The sequence below is a fragment of the Bufo gargarizans genome, chromosome 1 (assembly GCF_014858855.1).
Source record: "Bufo gargarizans isolate SCDJY-AF-19 chromosome 1, ASM1485885v1, whole genome shotgun sequence".
Lineage (NCBI taxonomy): Eukaryota > Metazoa > Chordata > Amphibia > Anura > Bufonidae > Bufo > Bufo gargarizans.
In genome coordinates, this window is record NC_058080.1 from 118565445 (window position 1) to 118590521 (window position 25077).

A 25077-nucleotide genomic window follows, 5' to 3' on the forward strand; every position below is an offset into this window, starting at 1 on the left:
AGCCTAAATAGATAGGTAATCCATTGTCAGTTTATTGCTGCTGTGAGGTGGTATCTGCAGGGTAATCCTTATGATAACAGTATCTGTAGAATTGAACTGACAATGTAACAGTTCTATTGTTTACTAGATAAGGATGCCCACAGAAGAGCATTGCACTAATTAGTGTAATGTGTCATGCTCTAACTAAGCCATACCCCTTGGTCATAGTGATGGCCAGACTGAGAGAGTTAAACAAGACTGACTGCTGTGCTACATAGTCCAAACAAAGAGAAAGTCACAGAGACAGGACAGTAGAAAAAGCGATATCCAGGAAAACAGCAGTGAACCAAATTAAATGTTAATATATTGACCTAGTACATTTATTTTTCAATTTTAAAAATTTCTTTATCTGCATTTTTGCATATTACTAGAGTAAATTAGTTTGCATACATAATTTGCCATCTAACCAAAATTTCTAAGTCCCTCCATAAATGGAGGGGACATCTCGTTGACTCCAAGCAGTTTAGGTGCATCTTCTGAAGTCTGTGTCTTCATAGACAAAAGGACTAGCTGAAAAAAATAAATGTTTAAAATGTCTCACCTTGAATAGTGTTGATGTGACAGGGAAAAAGACTATCTGTGATGATTTTAATAAAATATTTTCAAAGTCTGCTCTGATAAATCTCCAAGGAGCTTCTCTTCCTCGGGACAACTCCAGTGACACAAGGGCCATCCCTAGAGATTGGAAAACCTGTTTTCATGTGTAGCAGAGCCAGTTATTATTTATATATGCTTTTAACATCAAAGGCAGTTGTGAATTGTCATTCACTAACAAAGTATTGAGATAGCATAACATTTACAGCCACTGTTATCCCAACTAAATGCAAAGAAATGGGGTTCTTATACGGATACGGAAGTATACACTGAAATAACACAAGAACACGATGACTGCAAAGTATGAACCTTAGTGATCATTTGCTATCTTATAGTCACAGATCACAGATCTTTGAATAATCCGATATTCTAGGGCATGAGTAGACTATGAGCTTGAGATACCAACATCTGAACATTCATTTAGATGACATCTTTCTTTCTCAACTCCTCTATAGGCATGTGTTCTTGGATGATTTCAGTACTAGACACATCTCTATAGTGACCACTGCAAGGGATAAAAGGAGCAAGCAGATTACAGTCCAACCTGTCCGATCTTACAACTATGATCTTGTTCCCTACCTAAGATAGACATCTATAGACATCTATACATACAAAAAATAGGGGCCAATTTTGGAAGAATCCTCTTAGCCTACGAGTATCTATTTGGCAGTAAACTGAAAAAGCCAAGAGAACATTTAAGCTCTGTGTAAATGTTATCCTTGATAAAGATTAAACCTCAGTACTCAAGCGCTGCCGTGACCAGTAAGCCACCGTGCTACTCAGTCTTCCATCTAGACTTGTTCTTGTGCCCAATAATGATGAAGCTTTCAGAGGATGATGATCAGTAAATTATACAAATTTTCCTAGTTATTGTGATACACCTACACTGTAGCTTTGTGTACACATAAGGACATCATATTGAGGAAGCATAAAAGTCCTGAGTTCACATCATGTTTTTTTCCCACTTTTAACATACAGTTGTGTTCAAAATAAGAGCAGTGTGTTTAAAAAAGTGAATAAAGCTAAAAATCCTTCTAATAGCTTTTATTTCCATACACAGAAATGCATTGGGAACACTACACATTCTATTCCAAATCAAAAAAATGAAGAAAAATATATCAAATTTGTGATGTTCCTCAATTTTTTTTTAAAGGAAAGTGAATATTAGACTGTTCTTTACAAACTCAAACATTCACTATATAAACTGAAAAATGTGTGAAGATTTTGCTTTAATTTGAATCACTTAACTAATATTTAGTTGTATAACCAGTGTTTCTGAGAACTGCTGTACATCTGTGTTGCATTGAGTCAACCAACTTCTGGCCCCTGTACACAAGTATTCCAGCCCAGGATGATTGGACTACATTCCACAGTTCTTCTCTATTTCTTGGTTTTGCCTCAGAAACTGCATTTTTGATGTCACCCCACAAGTTTTCTATTGGATTAAGATCCGGGGATTGGGCTGGCCACTCCATAACGTCAATCTTGTTGGTCTGGAACCAAGATGTTGCACGTTTACTGGTGTGTTCGGGGTCGTTGTCTTGTTGGAACACCCACTTCAAGGGCATTTCCTCTTCAGTATAAGGCAGCATGGCCTCTTCAAGTATTCTGATGTATTCAAATTGATCAATGATCCCTGGTACGCGATAAATAGGCCCAACACCATACTATGAGAAACATCCCCATATCATGATGCTTGTGCCACCATGCTTCACAATGTACTGTGGCTTGAATTCAGTGTTTGGGGGTCGTCTGACAAACTGTCTCCGGCCACTAGACCCAAAAAGAATAATCTTACTGTCATCAGTCCCTTCTTTGATCTTCCTGGAGCTGATTGTTGACTGAGTCCTTGCCATTTTGGCTATTCTTCTATCCATTTGAATGGTAGTTTTTCACTTTCTTCCACATCTTTCAGGTTTTAGTTGCCATTTTAAAGCATTTGCAATCATTTTAGCTGAGCAGCCTATCATTTTCTGCATATCTTTATATGTTTTTCCCTCCCCAATCAACTTTTTAATCATGGTACGGTGTTCTTCTGAACAATGTCTGGCACGACTTAGTTTCCTCAGAATTTCAGAGAGAAATGCACTGTAACCAGTGTGCTAAACTTCTGCATCCTTTTTACCAATGTACATTTTACATGTGGGGAAAAAACATGATGTGAACAGCATCTAAGAACGAGCCTTAGAATGATTCTCCTGGACTTAAAGGATATTGATGGTCTAACCTCACGATTAGTCGGGTTTTCTCATCAGCTGTGGTAAGTGCAGCATACCAAGGACAGGCCTGTGTACTTGGTATTACAGCCAAGACCCATTAACTTGAACAAGGCTGAGCTGCAAATAGGCCATGTGACCAATGAACATGACGTCACTGGCTTAGGAAGAGGCTACAGTGCTCAGCGGACCCCCACGAATTACATATTGATGAAATATCCTGAGGATGGGATATTCATTTTAAACATCAGGAAAACCTCTTTATGGTATATCCTTAATATGACCCATCAATGTTTAATCAGTCCAACAATCATGACTAGAGGTGAGAGAAGTTCTCAAAACTTTGATTCGGCAGCTTTGCTGAATTTCACAAAGAATTTGCTTTGTGATAAATTACTTTGTCATGAAGTGCATTTCTTTGTGAGTAGCGGACGCAATGACGGGAACGGTGATAGCACTGCCCCTCGTCATTGAAGCCCTCAGATGCCGTTCTGTTAAAAAAAAAAATACAAATACTCACCTTATCAATTTTATCGCAAAGAGCTCGCTGCTTGTTGCTTGAAGATCCATGACGAAATTGTGCTGTGCGTGATGACGCTGGCTGGTGTGGTGACGTCACATGCCGTCGCTCACAACATTTTGCGTGGGCTCTTCAATCAAGATGGCCGAAGAGAACTCTTTGGATGGAAATGGATGTGGTGAGTATGAATAATTTTTTGTTTTACAGCCATTACACGGAAAACGTATTCGTTACCACGAAGTACAATGAAATTCACCTTTGCAGCAAATCAAATTTTCCTGGAAATTTGGATCAAAGTCTACTTTGTGAACTTTGATTCCTTCAACTCTAATCATGACCATGAAGGCTTTGGCACCTGCATGCCAACTCTTTGTTTCCACAGGCTCTGCAGCAGATCTGTACTGATGGCTAAGACTAGTACTGCAGCCACTGCCACCCATCAGGACAAGCTACTATGCCTGTCTAAACAATAATGGGAGTGCATTGCTTAGAGGACACCACCATCCCCTCATTGTTCTGATTGTCTGCAATCGTGATGGTCGAATCATCATGTTAAAACATTGGTGGTATAAAGATAGGCATCAATGTTTTAGTCCCTGAGACCTCCTCAAACTTGGTATCCGGTGATTTCTATATTTGGGAACTAATCTAATCCTCATGTCCTAAAAATACTAAGAAATTAATGCCATATACCGACATACTGATTATTTCTTAAACTGTTCAGATGTATCGAATATTCAGGAAAACTTGGCATTTTAAAAATAGTATTTGAAATTCCTCTCTCCAGCATTGCATGAATTGATTAATTGAAGAATGCAGTAACTAGATTAATTGTCAGGAGAGCAGTCCTGACTGCTGGACTGCTCTGTATATACACTATATCTCTACGTATAGACATACAGTTATATCCTGAGCTTCAGCCAGTATTGTACACAGCAGAGAAGTAGTTACACAGTGTGACTCATCATATGTCATATTTAATGAGCATTTGTACAGGTTCTCACTGTATATATTATTTAAGCTGACTTACCTATGACCAGGGCTCCAAATAGCATTCCCTGTGAGTACAAGGTTAATCTGTACTTTCTCGCTTATTATGTAGTAATGATGTGGAGGTCTTCTCCATTCATCTGAGTTGGTGACAGGATGAACCCATGAGCTGTAATTATATAAGCATGGCTTTTGTAGGCTTTAACTTTGTGAATCTGTTATTGCGATAAATTACCCGAAGTCACAATCCTTATTAAAGTGTAAGCTAAAGCCTTACCTGAACAACAAATCAATTCAAAGGTTCAGTTCCACATGGAACCAATTGAGCGGAATGAACATAGGGCAATAGTATGAATAATAGGCCCTTTCACAACATGGCTTTGTATTTGCTACTTTTATCACAGTTCTTTACCATCAATAAATCCATGTACAAAGCTTTGTGAACCTAGTGGAATAATAAAATGCGCCTCTTAAAAGACCATTCTAAAAGTTACCGGCCCTCCACATAATGTTTTCAAAGTTTTTTTTGGGAGATAGAAGAAATCAAAGCGTATTGGATTTATATTATCATTTTCCACTTTTCTCATTATATAGAAATCTGTTCGGTTGACTGTGGCTCTCATGGAGTTTGCATGGGGGGATCATGCCGATGCGAAGATGGGTGGACAGGACCTTCCTGCAACCAAAGAGCATGCCACCCTCGCTGCTTGGAACATGGCACATGCAAAGATGGGAAGTGTGAATGTAACCAAGGCTGGAATGGAGAACACTGCACAATTGGTAAGTTATGTCATTGCTTGGGCTCATTTCAGCTACTGTGTCATACATAGCTATGCTCATGATGTGGTATTACATGACTACTTGCTAGTGTAATAGCCTGATAATTCTATGTACAACTTAAAATACCTCCCTTACCTGCCCACTAACAACCTCTCTCACTATTCCTGGTGGGAGTCAAGTCAATGACCTTTAGTACATATCATTCAGACATAGGTATTCTTAAAAATAATTGTACAGTCCGTGGGTTTCCTGCCAAGAAAGGACAAACTATATGTGTAGGGTCAACTTTCATAAAAAGGTTACCCTTTTCCTAACTGAACATGGGCTTCTAGTGTTAGACTGATATGTAAGTTATAATTAATAAAAGCAACAATGAATCTCAACAAGGGCTTATATTGTGTTTCAACTTGTATATTTTCTTGGACCAGTGCATTTTGGTTAACCCAAGAAAGGAACCTATAGGACTGGCCTATTTTAGACGTTTAGGACCGAGCATTTATTTATTTATTTTCATTCAACATATTCCAAGAGCCATAATTTTTTTTATTATTCCTTTGACAAAGCTGTATGATGACTGGTGTTATGTGGAATGAGTTTTAGCTGAAAAGTTTGCCATTTTATTTTGCAGTCCCGATACTTTCAGCAATTGTGTGGTTCAGGGAGCACGAAACGTCATTTTCACACATGGATTGGCCACCACAGAGTCCAGACCTTAACCCCATTCAGAATCTTAATTTTTTTTTGGTGCCAATTTGTTTTTGGACAGGCAATATATATTAGAAAAAAAAATGGATATGTGTCACTTTCTGGTAACTGGGTTAACTGGCAGAAAACTAATAGGCGGCACATTCCCTTTAAGTATTATTATTATCGCTCTTTAAGTATTATTATTATCATCGCTCTTCACACAGTTTAATACTAATAGCTGTGAATTGAGTGTTTTCACATCTCGAATGCCATGGACGTTGCTCAGACACCTATGTGCAGGAGAATTGTCACTGCCTAGACATGCTGAGCTCCACATCGGCTCAGGTATCTGTCTGTGCTGTCACTTAGCTTCCTAAATGTAAAACAGCATACCTGATGTGACTTTGTATCTTGTCCACCCTTTGTTCCCATGTCATAAATGACTGCAGTCATAGATCTCTGTTGCCAGTGCCTTAGGTTAAACTGGGGCTTGCCTACAGCACTATTAGCGCTCACTTACGCCCACCGCCTTCGAGCTGATGTGTGCTGAGCATTAGTAGGCGGCAAGTCATAAAACCATCCCATAAAAATGGAAACAAACAGCAGCAATAGCTTTGTAGCAGCTAGCTGAGGCTGATCATTTATGGAGCATTTATTGAGGAACATTTTGCTACAATTCAGATATTAGGTCACACTAGGTATATTGATTTTGCAGACTAAAACATGATTAGAAATGAGAAACTCACATATGATGGATAGGAGGCCATGGTGGGATTTGTGGTTCCTTACCTGATGTGGACAGGGATGTAATTTCTAGTATATTGCTGTACAGTGAAGCTGGAGTGGACCTCTAGGAGTTGCAATTTTTTTTATATTTTATTTAATAGGATGTGAGAGATGAGAGGTAAGAACATAGAGGGTAAGTTTCGTTATAGAAGTAGGTGCATTTCACAGCCCATGGGGTGCTTCACCATTTAGTGGGGTGTAGCTATTGCAACCTCTTGTTCTTGCATATGAGAACTTTGTGGATTGACTAATCCTATCTAATATTTGCGGGCCAGTTACAGGTGCGCCAGATATATTACAGTGGTTTGCTCTGTGAGGCAGAAGTGACTCAGCACTTCATAAATGTGGTATACAGCATGTGCGCCAGAATTCTAGCGGAGCTTGAACAAGAATTCCAGTTCATTTTGATTAGTAAATGTGCCCCAGTCTTACAGCCTTATTGCCCCCATTGTTTACACTGTTGGGCAGCTCACTGTGGATGGAACTGCAGTCCTGTTGTGCAAGTTGTTTTCAAATAGCACGCATAAATTGTGTAGATAGATAGATATCCTAAAATCCTGCACTGATCTGTACAGCTGGCCTGTCAGCAGTCATCTCCTTATCATCACAGGCAGGGCTCATGCACACAAACGTATTTTCTTTCCATGTCCGTTCAGTTTTTTTTGCGGACTGTATACGGAACCATTATTTTCAATAGGTCCACAAAAATACTAAAGTTACTCTGTGTGCATTCCGTTTCCGTATGTCCGTATTTCCATTCCACAAAATAATACAACCTGTCCTATTATTGTCCGCATTACGGACAAGGATAGGACTGTTGTATTAGGGGCCAGCTGTTCCGTTCTGCAAAATACGGAATGCACACGGATGTCATCCATATTTTTAGCGCATCCGTTTTTTGCGGACCGCAAAATACATACGGTCGTTTGCATGAGGCCTTAGACAGATAGCACCTCTATTTAAAGATATCACAGAGTCCACCATTCACAATAGGTGATATCACAGCTTATCTACTCCCTCCAGAACTGGCAGAAAACAACATAGGTGGCGCATTTCCTTTTATGAGTTTGTCTTAGTTTTCCTGTATGCACTTTATAAGAAATTAATCAGAATAGTATCTATCTATCTAGATATCTACCTATCTACATATCTATCTACATACCTATCAAACTATATCTATCTTGTTTCTCAGTGGAATCATAATGGTTAATAAGGCAGCAGTAAGGTATTATTTGTCACTTATTAATCCAGCCTTAGAGGACAGTATTATGTGGCAGGTGAGTTGCTACTTCTCCAGATTTTGCTACACATAAGGGATTTTCCTAATTTTCCTTTGAAGAATTGAGTAGTGCCTATTGCCATATGTTGGGGGACATGTTTTGCTCTTTCATTATGAATTCAGCGTAGGGAAATATGAGTGGAATATAATCTGAACTCCATTTCTTGACGATAACATGGTGCTATATTAGTGTAGCAGAGCCAATTTTTTTTATTTCTCTCTCTTTGGTGTTTTTGCTTTCTCTTTTATTCTAGATTCAGACAAATATCCCAAATATATCACACCAATTATTTATTTCATTTTGGATTGCTTTACAACAGAATCCTATTGGTTACTGTAGGCTATACTATAATTCTGCATACCTTCCGTGGTGTAGCTTCCATGGAGCATAAAGACAGACCACCAGACCATGCAGCTGCTATGGAGCATTGGGGTGTGTAGGGAAGGGGGCTGGCGCAACTCTTTCTTATGTTCCCAACATGAACACTACATTTTCATGATGCAGCTGCAACTACGGTGAAAATAAAATTATTTACAGCTTCCATTATTAACAGTGGTAACTAACTGTAAAAATTCCTATGCACTGAGCTCCACCTAGTGGTGGCTGCAGGCAAATAGTTTTATAATATACAGTGGGAAGGCAAACATATTTATCAGTATCTATGCCAGTTGTCTGGTGTAAATGTGTTAAGAAATATGGTGTCATATGTTTGAAAAACCTGTTCCACTATGTCTGACATAAAAGTCAGATAAAGTGGGCTAGGCCAGGGTGACTTTTTTTATCACACCTTTTTTTTGTATTAAAATCTATTCTACTTAATAAAAAGGTAATGTTTGTCAGAAATGGACATGGCCCTTTATGTCTTGCGTTGGTTGTGAGTGTTTGACACATACTCATTTGGAAACTATGTGAGGCAGGAGGCCCTTACTAAGTTTTGTAGGATCATTGTTTTTAAATATATTTACTCCTTGTGTTAATAGGGAGCATAAATTAAGTCTAATATCCCCCTACGTCTCCCCCCCCCCCCCCCCCCAAAAGATTATACCTTATGAATTATGTATATAGACAGAAGTTTTCTTTGTGTGTCTGGCAGCATGTACTATACATCACCTAAACATAAGGAGAGGTTTTAAATTGCTCTTGGGTTGTTTATTGAGCTACATTGATTTCCATGTACATTTTGTCAATTGAAATGGAAATTTGGCCTAAGGGAAATTGTAATTCCTTTACACTACAAAAGAGCAGCTATTTGTTGTATATTGTGAGTCCTTGGTGTACCGGGAGAAGAGATTATTAGTGAACAGTAGGATACTTCTTTGTTTACGTTGGAATCAGTTCACACACACCTATGTCCCCCACACATGTCCCCAGTGCCTACAATACTGGAGGTTTCAAATCTGAAAATGAAATGCACCCTGCTAGGGAATTGCCACACAAACAATGTGAAAATTCACAATCATTTACAGATTGCATTAGGTTTTATATTAACATCTGTGGGGTTGTGAATGAGATATTATTTCCAGGGCATGTTTAGAAATACTGTGAATATATTTTTTTTCTCTTTTCATATTCACACTCTATGTACCCTGTAAACTACTAGTAATTCTATTACCACTCATACAGTTTACCACACTGTCCACTCATTGTTGACTTACTTTAGATTGTTGCCTCTGTACCTCCAAACCAACCGTGTAAACTTTTCCTGTGCTGCATGTATTTGAAGTAAGATGAGTTTGATAGACGCAAAGTGACGAAAATCCAAGTTAAACATGGTCAATATACCCAGGGCCGTCTTTAATATTGATTGGACCCTGGGCAAAAATTTACTTGGGCCCCCTGGATCCCGCCTTCCCACACCTTAGCAGGCAATCACGCCCTCCACCACAACACACACACAAAAAATCCACACATCTGGTAGAGTACAGTGAATGACTGTAAATACTTCCAGTTCTGAAGACTCCAGCGGCTCAGGATCAGTGCTCTGGGCAGCTGGGCTCAGGCTGGAAGTGGGCACCGCTCTGCAGGAAGGAGACCAGGGCTCGGCTCACCCTAGTGTTACAGTGCACCCCAGCACCCCACAGTATGCAGTATAGCACCCTATAGTATACAGCACCCCACAGTATGCAGTACAGCACCCCACACTATACAGTACACCACAGTATATAGTAGAGCAGTATAGCACCCCACAGTATACAGCACCTCACGGTATACAACACCTCACTGTATACAGCACCCCAAACTATACACGATACAGCCCCCCACACTATACAGTACAGCAGTATAGCACTCCACACTATACCGCACCCACAGTATACAGCCCCCCACACTATACAGTACAGCAGTATAGCACTCCCCCCACTATACAGGCCCCCCACACTATACAGGCCCCCCACAGTATACAGCCCACCACACAGTATACAGCCCCCCCCTCCCCCACAGTATACAGCCCACCACACAATATACAGCCCATTACACAATATACAGCCCACCACACAGTATACAGCACCCCACTATACAGTACTTTACAGTATATTAACATAACAGCCCTGTCACCTTTTTCTGATGTAATTTTTACACAAAAAAGCTCCACAGTTAACTTTTGCAACACTCAGTAGGACCTGTGATGACCTCATAGCCATGTGACCAGTAATTGCTAGGTTACTGGTCACATGGTGATGATGTCATTAAGGTCCTAGAGCAAAACTCATTAAGGTCCTAGAATTAAGATCATTAGCACAGTACGATCATGATGCCTGTGTAGCCGACAGCCTGACACCCAGGGCAGTAGCTAGCAGGGCTCAAGAGGCAGCTGCCTTGGGCCCCCCAGGAGCAACTGGGCCCAGGGCAGCTGCCCCTTTTGCCCCTTGGTAAAGACGGCCCTGAATATACCAGTCTCCATCCCATCTTCATTGATGGACAGTTTGTATATTCTTTTATGGCCTTTCAATTTACAGTTGCATACCATGTAGAGGGAAGCGGAAAAACTATTCCAAATGGGGTAGAATTGGGAAAAACACAATTCTGACAAAGGTTTTTATTATTCTTTTTTACACTGTACACTATGCAGTAAAATGAACCTGTTATCTTCATTCTCCAGGTCAGTACGGTTACAACGATACCACATTTGTATAATTTTTCTTGTATTTTAATAATGAAAAAAATTTTTTTTACCTTTTGATTAAAAAAAAAATTGCACCAAATTATATTTATAAAAAATATTATTTATAAAAAAAGTTTTGGGGGAGTTGAAGTGACAATAAAAACTGCAAATTGGCAGTTTTTTTTTTTTCTATCATGCCATTTGCCGTATGAGATTAATATTATTATATTTTAATTGTATGGGCATTTTTGCACGCAGCGATGCCCATCATGTTTATTTGTTTATTGGTTAAGTATTTTTATTTTAAGGAAAAGGCTGTGGTTTGAACTTTTATATATATTTATTTTTTTATATTTGCAAAAAAATTTGAACCCTTTATTTTTTATTTATAAATTTATACATTTATATTTATTAAATCCAGTAGAAATGTCACATCTCACAGTTAACAAATTAGTCAGTATAATATCAAATGTTTTCATTTTAGGTCCCCCCCCCCCCCCCCCCTTCTTCATATATCACCAGCCTGTTCATCAGAGCTCTCCACTCAGCAATCTCGGGGCTACTTTTCGATCCCCATTTGTTTACTATCAGGACTCTTTCTAATTGAAGTCCTACCAGCCATCTGTGTTTATCTTGTTTTGATTCAAAGTTATTAGCAAATAGGCCAAATATTACTTGTTCTATACATGGACTCCATCTTTGTGACGTGTTGCATTCCCAGTTCTAAATATAACTATTGCCAGAAGCTCTGAACATGAGGACAATTCCAGAGAAGGTGGCAGAAACCTGCCGCTTCTCCATGGCACTTCAGACAGCTAACCTGTTTTTCTCTATACATCTTGGATAAAGACAAGGGGGTGTAGTATAGCCGATGTACGAAAATTGTATTAGGCGGTATTTACTGGAGATGGAGGATTGTTTTGTATTTTTATATATTATTCCCCAATTCAATCTCATGCCACCTAAATCCCTTTCCCATCTAGACACACTATAAAATTTTATCACTGTGGGTAGTTCTACCTGTATCTTATGATATATTGCCGTCTCCTTTCACCAACCACAGATATTGTTGTTTTATTCTTAAACGTTTCCTGCCCCATATTAAGTCATTTAATAATCTCTCCAATAATTTTAAGAGAGACTCCTCTAGCTAGGGGCTCCAGAAAGAGGGTGAATAATAATGGAGACAAGTATGGTGGAGGTCCTCAATGGGTTATGCTTTCCTGAGATGTCTGTTTAGATCTTCTGTTATTTCACCTGGAAACGTATGTTCCAGCCCCTTAATATGTGTGGTTTGTGCTTACACCGTCGGACATTGTTAGCAGTAATTGGACAATGTCAAGAGTGTACACACCTCAATGACTTATTAATGTACAGTTGTCAATTTAGTCTTACATTTCCAGTAGGAAAAATAAAAATGACATAATGTAAATGTTTAAGAAAACGTGCTTCAGAAATGTTATACATATACATATTTACCAAACCTATCATGTCCGAAGAGTAAAATTTCCCAAAACACGTGAGGATAGCTTACAGGTCTACTTTAAATACTCAGAAACAGTAAGCACTAATTTTTGAGTAGGTGAAGGTCCCTGGGCTGCCTGCTTATGACACCCTCCATCAATGCCCAGCAGATTCCCAAGGCCTAATGGTGGCCAGTGCCCTTAGCTATGGTCCATCCTAATTTAGATGGGGAGGAGGAGGAGGAGGAGGAGGAAATACATGTCCACAGCACCAAGCAAGCCATCCTCATTCTTATCAGGCCTTCTCTATGTACTACAGTTTCCACTGGTATGCTCGTCTACTCAATAATCTGTTGAATAGCTGCCCTTAGTATGGCTCACAGCTAAAAAACTAAATGAACCATGCCCACCATCAGCCACATAGAAGGCATAAGACCACAGACACAGACCACACCTCAAAATGAGTTCAGACCTCAGACCATACCCCTAAATAAATGTAGATGTCAGAGCAGGGAATGGCTTTGAAAGTGAAGCTCTGAGGATGTGAAGGCCTCTGTTATATTCGATGCTGAGAAAATATGTTCTATAAAAGCCATGGAGTAACAATAAGATTGCAGTAATGGAATCAGAGTAGTAAGATGCTGTATAACAAGATGTGGGCAAAGTCAATCAGAGCAAAAAACGGGATAAAGCCCATCATATGTGAGTTGCAAAAGAGCTATCAGGTTCTTGGGCATTTTCTGAATGTTTAACTCTTTGGTCCCTGACCTGTCACTGAAGAAGAAAAAGCTACTACAAGTCTCCCATTTCTCAGCTCCCATTTCTTTTCAATAATAAAGCAAAGTCCTGCATATTTAAATCCCAGGAACATGTTTAATACATAGTATATTTTCTGTGTTTCAACCAAATCCCATACATAGGAACTCTTTACCAGCTGCGTCTCCTTGGCAGTCCTCATTGTATGACATTAGCTAATAATTATGCTGGAGGTCTGCAGCATTCCAGAAAAGTACAAAATCATGTTACAGCAACATATTTTAATTCTGCCTTTTAATACATGAGATAGATAAAAAATAAATAAATTTAAATTGCAAATGTCTTCATTTGCATTAAGCCAAAGCTGGAGCATTTTGATTTGTCAACACCTCTTTTTTTTAAATAATGAGAAAAAAAACAGCCTTAAAAATTGGGTTGGGTGTATCCGGCCATCTGCTGTGCCACTTGCCCGTAGCTCCATCACTTAACACATGAGACAAGCTACAGCTGTTTAATTGCTACAGTGTTGAACAATTATCTATCTGCCCAAAATTTATATTTATATGTGTGTGTATAAAAACCATGTGGTTAAGCATAAGTGATCTAATTGTGGACTAATATCGTTAAGCATTCATTAATTAATCCCCCGTGGAGTAATGAACAATGAAAATAAATAAATAAATTCTTTGCTGGTTTAAGTAAATGCAGATAGCTGCTCAATGTTTTTAATTAGCATGTTATTTGCAGGTTTCAATCCCTTCTGTTAAAGCAATGTTTCTTCAGCATTAATGCAATATGCATAAGACCATCCATGGCACTACTGACTAGCACTGGAAGACTTCTATGTCCTGACAATAATAAGTTTGACAAGAGACTCTGTGGCTTTTTACCAGTAAAAGGGGGAAAGAATCATAGCTTGTGATGACTCCCGACCAGAGATGGCACAGACTATAAATATATAGTGAATTTAGAAAGTTTGTAACCCTAAACACACAGCCAAGATAACAGAGAAGTGATTTAGGGATAACTCCTTCAATGTCTTTAAGTGGCCTAGCCAGGGCCCTGATTCTAACCCAATTAAACATCCCTGGTGAGAGCTGAAAATAGCTGTCGACCGATGGTCCCTATCCAAGCTGCCAGAGCTTGAGAGGATTTCCAGAGAAAAATTGCAGAAAAATCCCCAAATCCAGGTATGCAAACCTACTGGGATCACACCCAACCGGAGACTACAATCTCTGCCAAAGGTGCTTCAACTAAGTCCTAAATAAAGTTTATGCATACTTGCAAAATGCAAAAAGTTTTTCCTTTTCAATAAATTAGCAAATATTGCAAACATTCAGTTTTCACTTCACTATAATGGGGTATTGAGTGCAGAATGATGAGGTGCATCTCTTTGTAATACACCAGGAGGGTAGAGGAGCATCTACATATGGGGAGAGCTGCAGCTATATTTTGTATTTTATTTAAATTATATATATATATATATATATATATATATACAGTACAGACCAAAAGTTTGGACACACCTTCTCATTCAAAGAGTTTTCTTTATTTTCATGACTATGAAAATTGTAGATTTACACTGAAGGCATCAAAACTATGAATTAACACATGTGGAATTATATACATAACAAAAAAGTGTGAAACAACTGAAAATATGTCATATTCTAGGTTCTTCAAAGTAGCCACCTTTTGCTTTTATTTCTGCTTTGCACACTCTTAGCATTCTTTTGATGCGCTTCAAGAGGTAGTCACCTGAAATGGTCTTCCAACAGTCTTGAAGGAGTTCCCAGAGATGCTTAACACTTATTGGCCCATTTGCCTTCACTCTGCGGTCCAGCTCACCCCAAACCATCTCGATTGGGTTCAGGTCCGGTGACTGTGGAGGCCAGGTCATCTGGCGCAGCACCCCATCACTCTCCTTCATGGTCAAATAGCCCTTACACAGCCTGGAGGTGTGTTTGGGGTCATTGTCCTGTTGAAAAATAAATGATGGTCTAATTAAACGCAAACCGGATGGAATAGCATGCCGCTGCAAGATGCTGTGGTAGCCATGCTGGTTCAGTATGCCTTCAATTTTGAATAAATCCCCAACAGTGTCACCAGCAAAGCACCCCCACACCATCACACCTCCTCCTCCATGTTTCACGGTGGGAACCAGGCATGTAGAGTCCATCCGTTCACCTTTTCTGCGTCGCACAAAGACACGGTGGTTGGAACCAAAGATCTCAAATTTGGACTCATCAGACCAAAGCACAGATTTCCACTGGTCTAATGTCCATTCCTTGTGTTCTTTAGCCCAAACAAGTCTCTTCTGCTTGTTGCCTGTCCTTAGCAGTGGTTTCCTAGCAGATATTCTACCATGAAGGCCTGATTCACACAGTCTCCTCTTAACAGTTGTTCTAGAGATGTGTCTGCTGCTAGAACTCTGTGTGGCATTGACCTGGTCTCTAATCTGAGCTGCTGTTAACCTGCGATTTCTGAGGCTGGTGACTCGGATGAACTTACCCTCCGCAGCAGAGGTGACTCTTCCTTTCCTGGGGCGGTCCGCATGTGAGCCAGTTTCTTTGTAGCGCTTGATGGTTTTTGTGACTGCACTTAGGGACACTTTCAAAGTTTTCCCAATTTTTTGGACTGACTGACCTTAATTTCTTAAAGTAATGATGGTCACTAATTTTTCTTTACTTAGCTGCTTTTTTCTTGCCATAATACAAATTCTAACAGTCTATTCAGTAGGACTATCAGCTGTGTATCCACCTGACTTCTCCACAACGCAACTGATGGTTCCAACCCCATTTATAAGGCAAGAAATCCCACTTATTAAACCTGACAGGGCACACCTGTGAAGTGAAAACCATTTCAGGTGACTACCTCTTGAAGCTCATCAAGAGAATGCCAAGAGTGTGCAAAGCAGTAATCAAAGCAAAAGGTGGCTACTTTGAAGAACCTAGAATATGAAATTTTTTCAGTTGTTTCACACTTTTTTGTTATGTATATAATTCCACATGTGTTAATTCATAGTTTTGATGCCTTCAGTGTGAATCTACAATTTTCATATTCCTGAAAATAAAGAAAACTCTTTGAATGAGAAGGTGTGTCCCAACTTTTGGTCTGTACTGTATGTACTGTATGTAACTTATTACAATATTATAGAAAAATGATGTTTATTAGGGGAAAACTGTACAATTGAATGGAGACTCTAATAGCCTGTTCCACTGCCTCTAGCCTGGAAAAAAAGATGGTTGGGCATGAAGGCATACAGGTTCTTTATGGTATCCTAATATTCCCACAGATGTTGCAACTGGGCTTGTAGATACAATCTACATGGTATGGGAGAGGGTAAAGCTGGTCATGGCGGTATAGAGGCAGCAGAGTCACTGGTTGTAGGCTTGTCTGAAGAGGTGGGTTTTCAGGTTTTTTATGAAGGATTCCACTGTAGGTGAGAGTCTGATATGTTGGGATAGAAAGTTCCAGAGTATGGGGGATGCACGGGAGAAATATTGGATGCAATTGTGGGAAGAGGTGAAAAGAGGAGAGGAGAGAAGGAGGTCTTGTGAGGATCAGAGATAAGGTGTGGGGATGTATAGAGAAAGTAGCTCAGAGATGTAGGGAGGAGACAGGTTGTGGACAGCCTTGTATGTATATGTTAGTATTTTAAACTGAATTCACTGGGCAGTGATTCACAGAGGGGAGAGGCAGAGGAGTAACAGGGTGAGAGGTGGATTAGTCAGGCAGCAGAGTTGAGGATGTATTGGAGGGGTGCGAGAGTGCTAGATGTAAGGCCACAGAGGAGAATGTTTCAGAAATCTAGGCGGGAGATGATGAGGGCATGTACAACCATTTTCGCAGACTCAAAGTTGAGGAAAGTGTGGATGCGGGAGATGTTTTTCAGTTGGAGGTGGCAGGTGGTAGAAAGGGCTTGAATGTGTGGTTGGAATGTGTATACCTTCGGTCCGGACCATTCATAGATATATAAATATTTTGTAGTCTCCAAACGCTTTTCGGGACACTAGCTCCATCTTCAGTGGTATTCTATATGCCACTGGAGAGGGAGCTAGTGCCCCGAAACGCATTTGGCGACTGCAATATATTTATATACCTATGAATGGTCCGGACCGAAGCTATACACAACAGTATTCTACTTGAAGGGAATTAATTTTACGGTGGGAAGAGGCAACACACCACAACGCTGACCATCGTTTGGGGATCTGCAGCTGGCTATTACTACAACGATCCCCTCAAGGTATCAAACTACACAGCACTGATACTAGAGGATGAGGGGTAAGTTCAGTAATTCAACCCCTCATCCTCGGGACTGAGAAAATACGGTTCAAGTAAGTCTGCTTGGCGATAACACTAGAGCTACTTATCAACAAAGCTGGCGATACAATTCTATCAATAGTATGCAGGGATTGCAATAGACTTTCAAAGTGATGACAATGATGAATATACATCCTGTTTGATACTGTACCTGGCTTTTAAATTGCCCATATGGCTACTACATCGCAATTAACCAACTAACATACTGTGGATGCTGCAGGAAACTAACACTTGACGTTGTTGGTAACAACTAACTCTGCTTTACAAACCAGACACAATACGTACGCTGGACTTGGTATTGAATGCAGCGCCACCTACTATAAGACAATTGACTTTTTTATGGAATAATATGAGATGGTGCTGATGAATGCCAACATATATTAACTTGGTTATGAATTGAGATATTCATTTTGCGGCATATGTTTTATATTGTTTATTGATATTTTAATGATTAAATACAACTTGAGATGCGATTCTATGCTGAATGACACCGAGTATTGAGAATACATTTTCTGCCATTGTATCCAATATATTTTGGATTACTTATGCTCTCAGTATTCTGTGACAATTGGTTGTAGGCATTTGTATCTATTCAGATTTTTATTTTATCATGTATTAGAATTAGCTTATACCCATTCATACCTCTACAATATCATGGACCATAATTGTGAATGAAGTGTTTATGAATTTCTCTTTTGTATTTTCTGGGGATTGCATATATTTTGTATGTATATTTTTACAATTTTTATAATTGTAATTAAATATTTGATCCTATATGCCTAACCAGAAGAAGGAGTGCACACATGATAAATTTGTGTATTTTACATTTAGTCGTGAGACTACTAATTGCCTACTCTTGACGTGCGCATTTTCTGTTTTGTGATTTTTATTTTGTAAAAATGTACTTTTATTAGGTTTAAATTTAATAAATGGTGAAAACTTATAACTTATAAGTTTTCACCATTTATTAAATTTAAACCTAATAAAAGTACATTTTTACAAAATAAAAATCACAAAACAGAAAATGCGCACGTCAAGAGTAGGCAATTAGTAGTCTCACGACTAAATGTAAAATACAATAATAAGTGCCTCTACGTGTGCAGGGTATACACCAGTGTAATATTGCACATGATAAATTCAGCTCTGCTGTATTTACATGAATAGATAGGAGAGATAATAGTAGATAGATAGATACACCAATATATATATATATATATATATATATATGTACATCTGCTTATCTGACTTGTAGTATATTTGCTTGTATACAATTGATACTATAGCATTGATACATCTGTGCATTTTAATGGTTAAGTGTGTGTGTGTGCGTGTGGAGGGGGGTAATAAGATCCTTTGTGTTATGAGGAAAGCAAATTATTTATATAGCATCCTGCCTACATTTCTGAGTTTCTACCATGGAGAAGCAATCAAAGGCATCGGGAAAGATAGCTAGGAGTAGAGAGGGTTCATTTAATGTGGCCTAAGTTGTAAAGTTAATCTTTTCACATTCCACAGAGACTCTTTCTTATCTGTTGTCATCAGGCTTTGCTGTCAGTGCACATCTCCCCAGCACACAACACAGGGAAGAAGAAGTCCTCATTAAAAAATAAATAAGTGCAGATGCATTGAAGCATGGTAATATGCCACTGGTTATTGCTCTTCTTTCATAAGCAAGGTCTTGCTTCACTACTCAACCAATCTTCACCGATCTCTCGTGAATTGTTAAGGCTGAGAATGGGTTGCATTTAGTAGTGATCTCTGTCACCAATTCATAATGGCGCCATATCTTTCTAAGCTATATGTAAGAACTATCCTTTATTTTTTTATTTTTGGAGTCCCAGAACAAGGGTGATAAATTTGACCAATGTGGGAAGAAATTTGACAGAGGTTTCTGCATAGGTTGCTGAGAATTGTTCTTCAAAAACAGATAGAAAACATCTCTCTACACTTGCTGGAATGTGCTGACATCTATATAGAAAATCATAAAGGGCTTGTCCCACAATGGACATTATCACTTATCTATAGTATGCCTTATCACTGGGGGACCCACTACTGGGATTCCCACCACCCCATTAACATCGAATGAAGTGACAGGAAGTATTCTCGACAGCCACTCTTTTCACACTCATCCTCATTGTGTTTGGGCAATGAGAAGGAACTGGGGTATTATGTCCCATGCTGAAGTGATCATAGGGGTTTTAGAGGTGGACTCCCCAGCCAATAAACATTTACCACCTATCCTGTGAATAGTTTTCATTGTGGGACAGCCCCTTTTAAGACTTTTAGATTTTGTGCCTGTGTTTTTCTGCAAGATCCAGAGGAACAGGATGGTGGCTGGGAGTGATAGTTGCTCCGGCTGAAATAATTATTCATAGTGGCAGTCCTCACACTGATGCTTCCTAGGGCCGCGCAGTGACAGGTGGGTGCACCCTTTCTGTCCTCAGGGAACACTCCGATGTTGGGGCTTCTACCTGGTGGTAGTTGGGGTGCCCATGGTGTTGTGAGATTGGTATGAGTGTAAAACAGGAGAAGTAGGTACTGTGGCTGGCAAATAGTGCTGGAGTCAGTGACCATGCCAGTTTTGGAAAGTAAACAGGTCTCTCTTTAGGATTGTGCAGAAGGAGAGTTGTAGTACATCCAACAATATGTGCAAAACACAGTGACAGACCAGTCTCAATGCAAATATTCCCAGACAGCAATGTATCTCTAGAGGCCAAGATGAGGATTGTAGCACTCCTTCTTCCCTCTATGTCTCTAAAGTTTCTTTCTGTACAACCTAAGTCTGGCAATATTATTCTTCCAATAGTGGCTGTAATTCCCTTCCCAACTGAGGAGTACAGGATTAAGATACAGCTAGCCAGGACCATATCTAAAGGTGAAGGGTGTTTTCAAACTGTCCCTCTCACTGCACTAAAGTACTAAACGGCAAATACCTTAATGACTCTAGTACTTAGCTATGCAGATTCTGGACCTTCTAGTTCTTTCTTTCTTTTTTTCCTGAAGTACTGTAAAGTAGAGATGTCTTTTTTCTGTAGATCTCTCAAAGGTAGAGATTTTCTGGAATGTAGTCCTTGCACTCTGACGAGTGAGCAAGCACATCAAACTTCCTCTCACTTCCTTGTGTAAGTTACTACCAACTGAGCTAGGGATGGATCTAAGTCTACCATCTAACTTCCTTCAAGGACAGAGTCCAGATTATTATGGTTGACTTATGGTTGACTATGGGAATTAATGATGAGGCATGGTGGAACAGAGATGCAGTCTTAGGTAAAAAAAAAAAAAGATCATTTGAACTTGCACATACTTCCTATAATTTGGACTGAGCCTACTGCTTCAGTTGGTTTATCTGCCCTATATTACTACTAGAAGTCTTGGTGTAGGCTCTAGGTCAGATGTCCATAAGCTGCTGTAGGCCCTAGCCACATGTGACAGGTGTTGATGAACCACACTGACTATTAATAGGGATATACCAGTAATATAGCATCGGCCCTGGTGCTAAGTTTTAGTAATTTTATCTGTCTCCTGAGCCATTGATTGTGCAGAACGTGTGTAAGATGTGACTCTGAGACTCATGAGAATAATACACACAATTCCTGGTTGCCAATGATCCAGGCACAACCCTGGTTAGATCCTTTGTAGTCCAGCTACCAAGTTTCTTTTAAATTTATTTCTATTTCACTCTTTACCTACCTGTTTCATGCTGCCTTATTTTAGCACAACATCTGGGATAAGGCTGCATCACCAGGCAGCACAGCATGTTTCTAGCTGATAATGGCTTTGAGGCAGGTTTTGTCAGAGCAGGCGTCCCAAGACATGCTTACAACACAATATACGCTTCCTTGTGTGTTTCTCCTGGTAAAATCTACATTGTAAAATCTCTCATGAGCCCTGATACATTCCAGTCACATATGCGGCCTAGCATTTCCTCACCCGTCTCCGTTCCCGTGATGACCCTGTTCTTCTTGAGTCTGTATGCATATCACACTTCATCTTATATTTCCCCTTAGTGACTCTGCTCCTAATGCACTTATTGAGTCACTGGTAATTACAGGGAAGAAAGCCACAAGACTTTATTCGCAGAGGAACAGAATGTGAAATTTTGGAGCCGCCTGGTAATGTTGTAATGCAGCATAGAGTGCATAGAGGTATAATTAGACATTATGACTAGTAAGAAAATCACAGTGACATTGCTCTTTTTTTTTTTTGCCCTATTATTCAAAAACCACCAAGCAGCTTTCGGGACTGTCATGCAGTGTGATTTTTCCCAAGAGGACTTAGCTGTTAAAGTGTCATGTTTGTGAAAAGTGTTTTCGTGGAACCATAATGAAATGTGCATTCGATTTGTAAATATAAATTGCTGTTTTATTGGGTTTGCATTGCATCAAGTGTCTCTCTCATGACGGGATATTTTCTGCTGTCATATTTGGCCTTGATTAATGGTTAAGAACTTACAATGTCATGAAAATGTTGCATCGCCTATTAAAACAATGGACATGATGTTCCAGTGATATGCAGATATTGCTTGTTGTATCTGTCTCCGTAGATATCTAACTATGCTGCCACTAGTAATTTTGAGGCACAGTTATAGGGATTGCAGAGGTTACACCTGGGCCATGGAGCCCAAAACTGACCATACACTTTAGATAGCTGTAAGCCCAATGCTATTCTACCTTCAATTGGACAATCACATATTTATACAAGCTAAAAAAATTATTGTTTGCCGGCGGCAGAACGTGCTGTCTAATCACAATATGCTCCAATGGTGAATGAGAAGGAATGGGAAAACAGCGGCACCACGCAATAGTATGAATCACCTGTTGCCCCTTACGTATGTCGGAAGTCCATAGACCTGCGGCTGCCCCCGTTGACCAGGATGGTGGTGCTCAGTGTAATGCAGGGGAACAAGATCAGTACAGAAGAAGCGACGCGGCACTCACCGAGGTCATGAGATTACTTGCGGCTTTATTGCAGGTTACATGGCATACTGCGCAGGCTGGGGAGCGGGATGGCCACGGTGCGCATAAGCGGTGACGGCCGTTTCGCGCAGGGATCACGCTTCTTCAGACCGGCTATGACGTGCAGGCGCACGTGCATGGTGATCCCAGACGCTCCCCGGATACGCAGCTGCAAGAAAACAGAGAGAGACACAGGAGAATAATGGCAATCACATAAGAGTACAGCACTGCAATGACAGCAAAAAACATTGTACGCATCCTAATATGGCGACAAGTTCCAGAGACTAGGCAACGAGGTACATGAGAGGATGTATAGCTGGTACATTGGAAGCGCATGATTAGTTAAAAACCAGGAAAGGGGATGAACCAAATACATTGAGGAGGTTCATTCAAAGCCCGTCAATGCTGACGGGATAGTGGGGTCATAAAAAGACCGCCATGTCATTCTTGTCGTTGAGGCCATGGGGTCCCATGGCACCCGTCCTGATAATCCATCTGGCCTTCCGCTGCAACAAGAGGCGGTGGCAATCACCACCCCTAGGGATGGGTCCCACGGCCTCAATGCCAGCAAAGGAGAGGCCAGACGGATCACCATTATGGGTGGAACGAACATGTTCGATCAAGCGAGGTGAACCTCGCCCCGACCAAATGGAGTTGAAGTGCTCTCGCACCCTCTCAAGCATTGGCCTAATGGTCTTGCCAATATAAAACCTGCTACAGGTACATAAGACAACATAAACCACGTATGAGGTGCGACAAGTAATAAACTGCCTGACGTTATGTGTAATGCCCCCCAGGGAAAGACTCTTAGCCTGTGAATTATGGGGACAGAGAGAACAAGTTCCACATTTGTAATTGCCTTGGGGTATTCTACTCTGTAACCAATTCGACCATTTAGGGCAGTGTTTCCCAACCAGTGTGCCTCCAGGTGTTGCAAAACTACAACTCCCAGCATGCCTGCACAGCCAAAGGCTGTCTGGGCATGCTGGGAGTTGTAGTTTTGCCACAGCTGGAGGCACACTGGTTGGGAAACACTGATTTAGGGGACCTAAGGACACAATATGCTGCCAGCAAATAATGATTTTGTATGGGGACGAGCGATGGCCTTAGTGATCGCTCCTCCCCATACTGTGTAGGGGATTGCTACATGTAATAGCAGTGGTCTACTTCACTGACAAGCAGGCGATTATCGGGAAGGAACACTTCTTTCCTGATTATCATAATGCTTATCTGCAAATGTAATACAGCCCTGATTTATTTTTACTTACTTATATAGAGCTGACAAATTCCGCAGCCCTTTGCAGACATTAGCTCTCTGTCCCCAGTGTAGCTCACAATCTAAGTTCTCTATCAGTATGTCTTTGAAGTGTGGGAGTAGATCAGAGTACCCAGAGGAAGCCCACACAAACACAGGTAGACCATACAAACTCTATGCAGATATTGTGCATGGTCAGATTTGAACCTAGGACCCCAGCGCTGCAAGGAACCAGTGCAAACCACTGAGCCAACATACACTTTAGATGGTCAGTCTGTCCTGCCAAAGTGGTGGTTTTCATATGGCTACTTTAAAGGAATCCAAAAGTTTCCCCTTAAATTGTGTTGTGTTAGTTATACACAGTGGGACCTCTCCAACCACTCTTTGAGAAGACCATCTTCTTTTCCAGTGACAGATATTTAGCTCCAATACTGTATATATTATTCATATTTGAAGCTCCTTACCTTTGAAGACCACTTTTCAGTGCAATTTTGGGTGGTCGTCCCAGGGAGGTATCTAGACAGATAGCTATTATATACTTCTTTATATATTTGTTTTAAATCCTTCCAAATACCAGAGAGAATAAGGAATTTGGCATGCATTACACTGCAATAAAATCCAGGACACCTGTAAAGTTTTAAGTTTGCACAAACCATACAATACATCCTATGTATCCTGCTCACTTTGAAAAATGGTAAAATATTGCCTGGATCTTATTCCAGCTTGGGTTCATCATGAGTTTAAATAATTGGAGAATTACAGTGGTAACGTTCAGGTTTTGCACACAGATGCAGATTTTTTTATTCCATTATATGTTCCTTTCCAGTTTTATGTTAAGGACAACAGAGAACGGAATACTCAAACAGAATAGAACATAGGTCTCTTTGGAGTACTATAGCACCTACAGTATGTACTGACACTTAGGAGGCTGCCAAGCCAAAGTCAAACATTACGTTGTGTGTAAAATCTACAAATTATCTCAGGTTAGGAATGGAGGGAGGTAAGAGAGCTAAAGAGTAAATGAAGTAAATAGGGATTGGGAGGGAGAAGAATTTATTGTAAGAGACATTTGGTGGAAAGTCAATTATAGCTTCATTTTTTAAAACCCAATGTGTGCTACTCTAGCCTTCATAAGGCCTGCTCTGCCAGCATGTCATTTTTGGTGTAAGTGGAATGATAAATTTCTATCTACATTTCCAGTGGCTGAATCTATTCTGTTCCATCTTCATAGGAAATGCAGGAACGAATAGGGATTTTTTTTTATACAGTACCTAGTAATGGGGAAAATGAGGTTTTTACATCACAGACTAACCCATTATCAGAAGTTTGACATGTT

The 25077-nt window shown here is 40.0% G+C and overlaps 1 protein-coding gene across 4 annotated transcripts in view; it reads left to right on the forward strand.

The window, feature by feature from the left end:
* TENM3 (teneurin transmembrane protein 3) overlaps positions 1 to 25077 on the forward strand; it is a 1312080-nt gene that overhangs the window by 1135597 nt on the left and 151406 nt on the right. For all 4 annotated transcript variants that reach the window (XM_044297320.1, XM_044297329.1, XM_044297345.1 and 1 more), the window contains one exon: positions 4954 to 5139. In XM_044297320.1, the coding sequence (XP_044153255.1) occupies positions 4954 to 5139 (186 nt within the window). The remainder of the gene's footprint in view (positions 1 to 4953; positions 5140 to 25077) is intronic.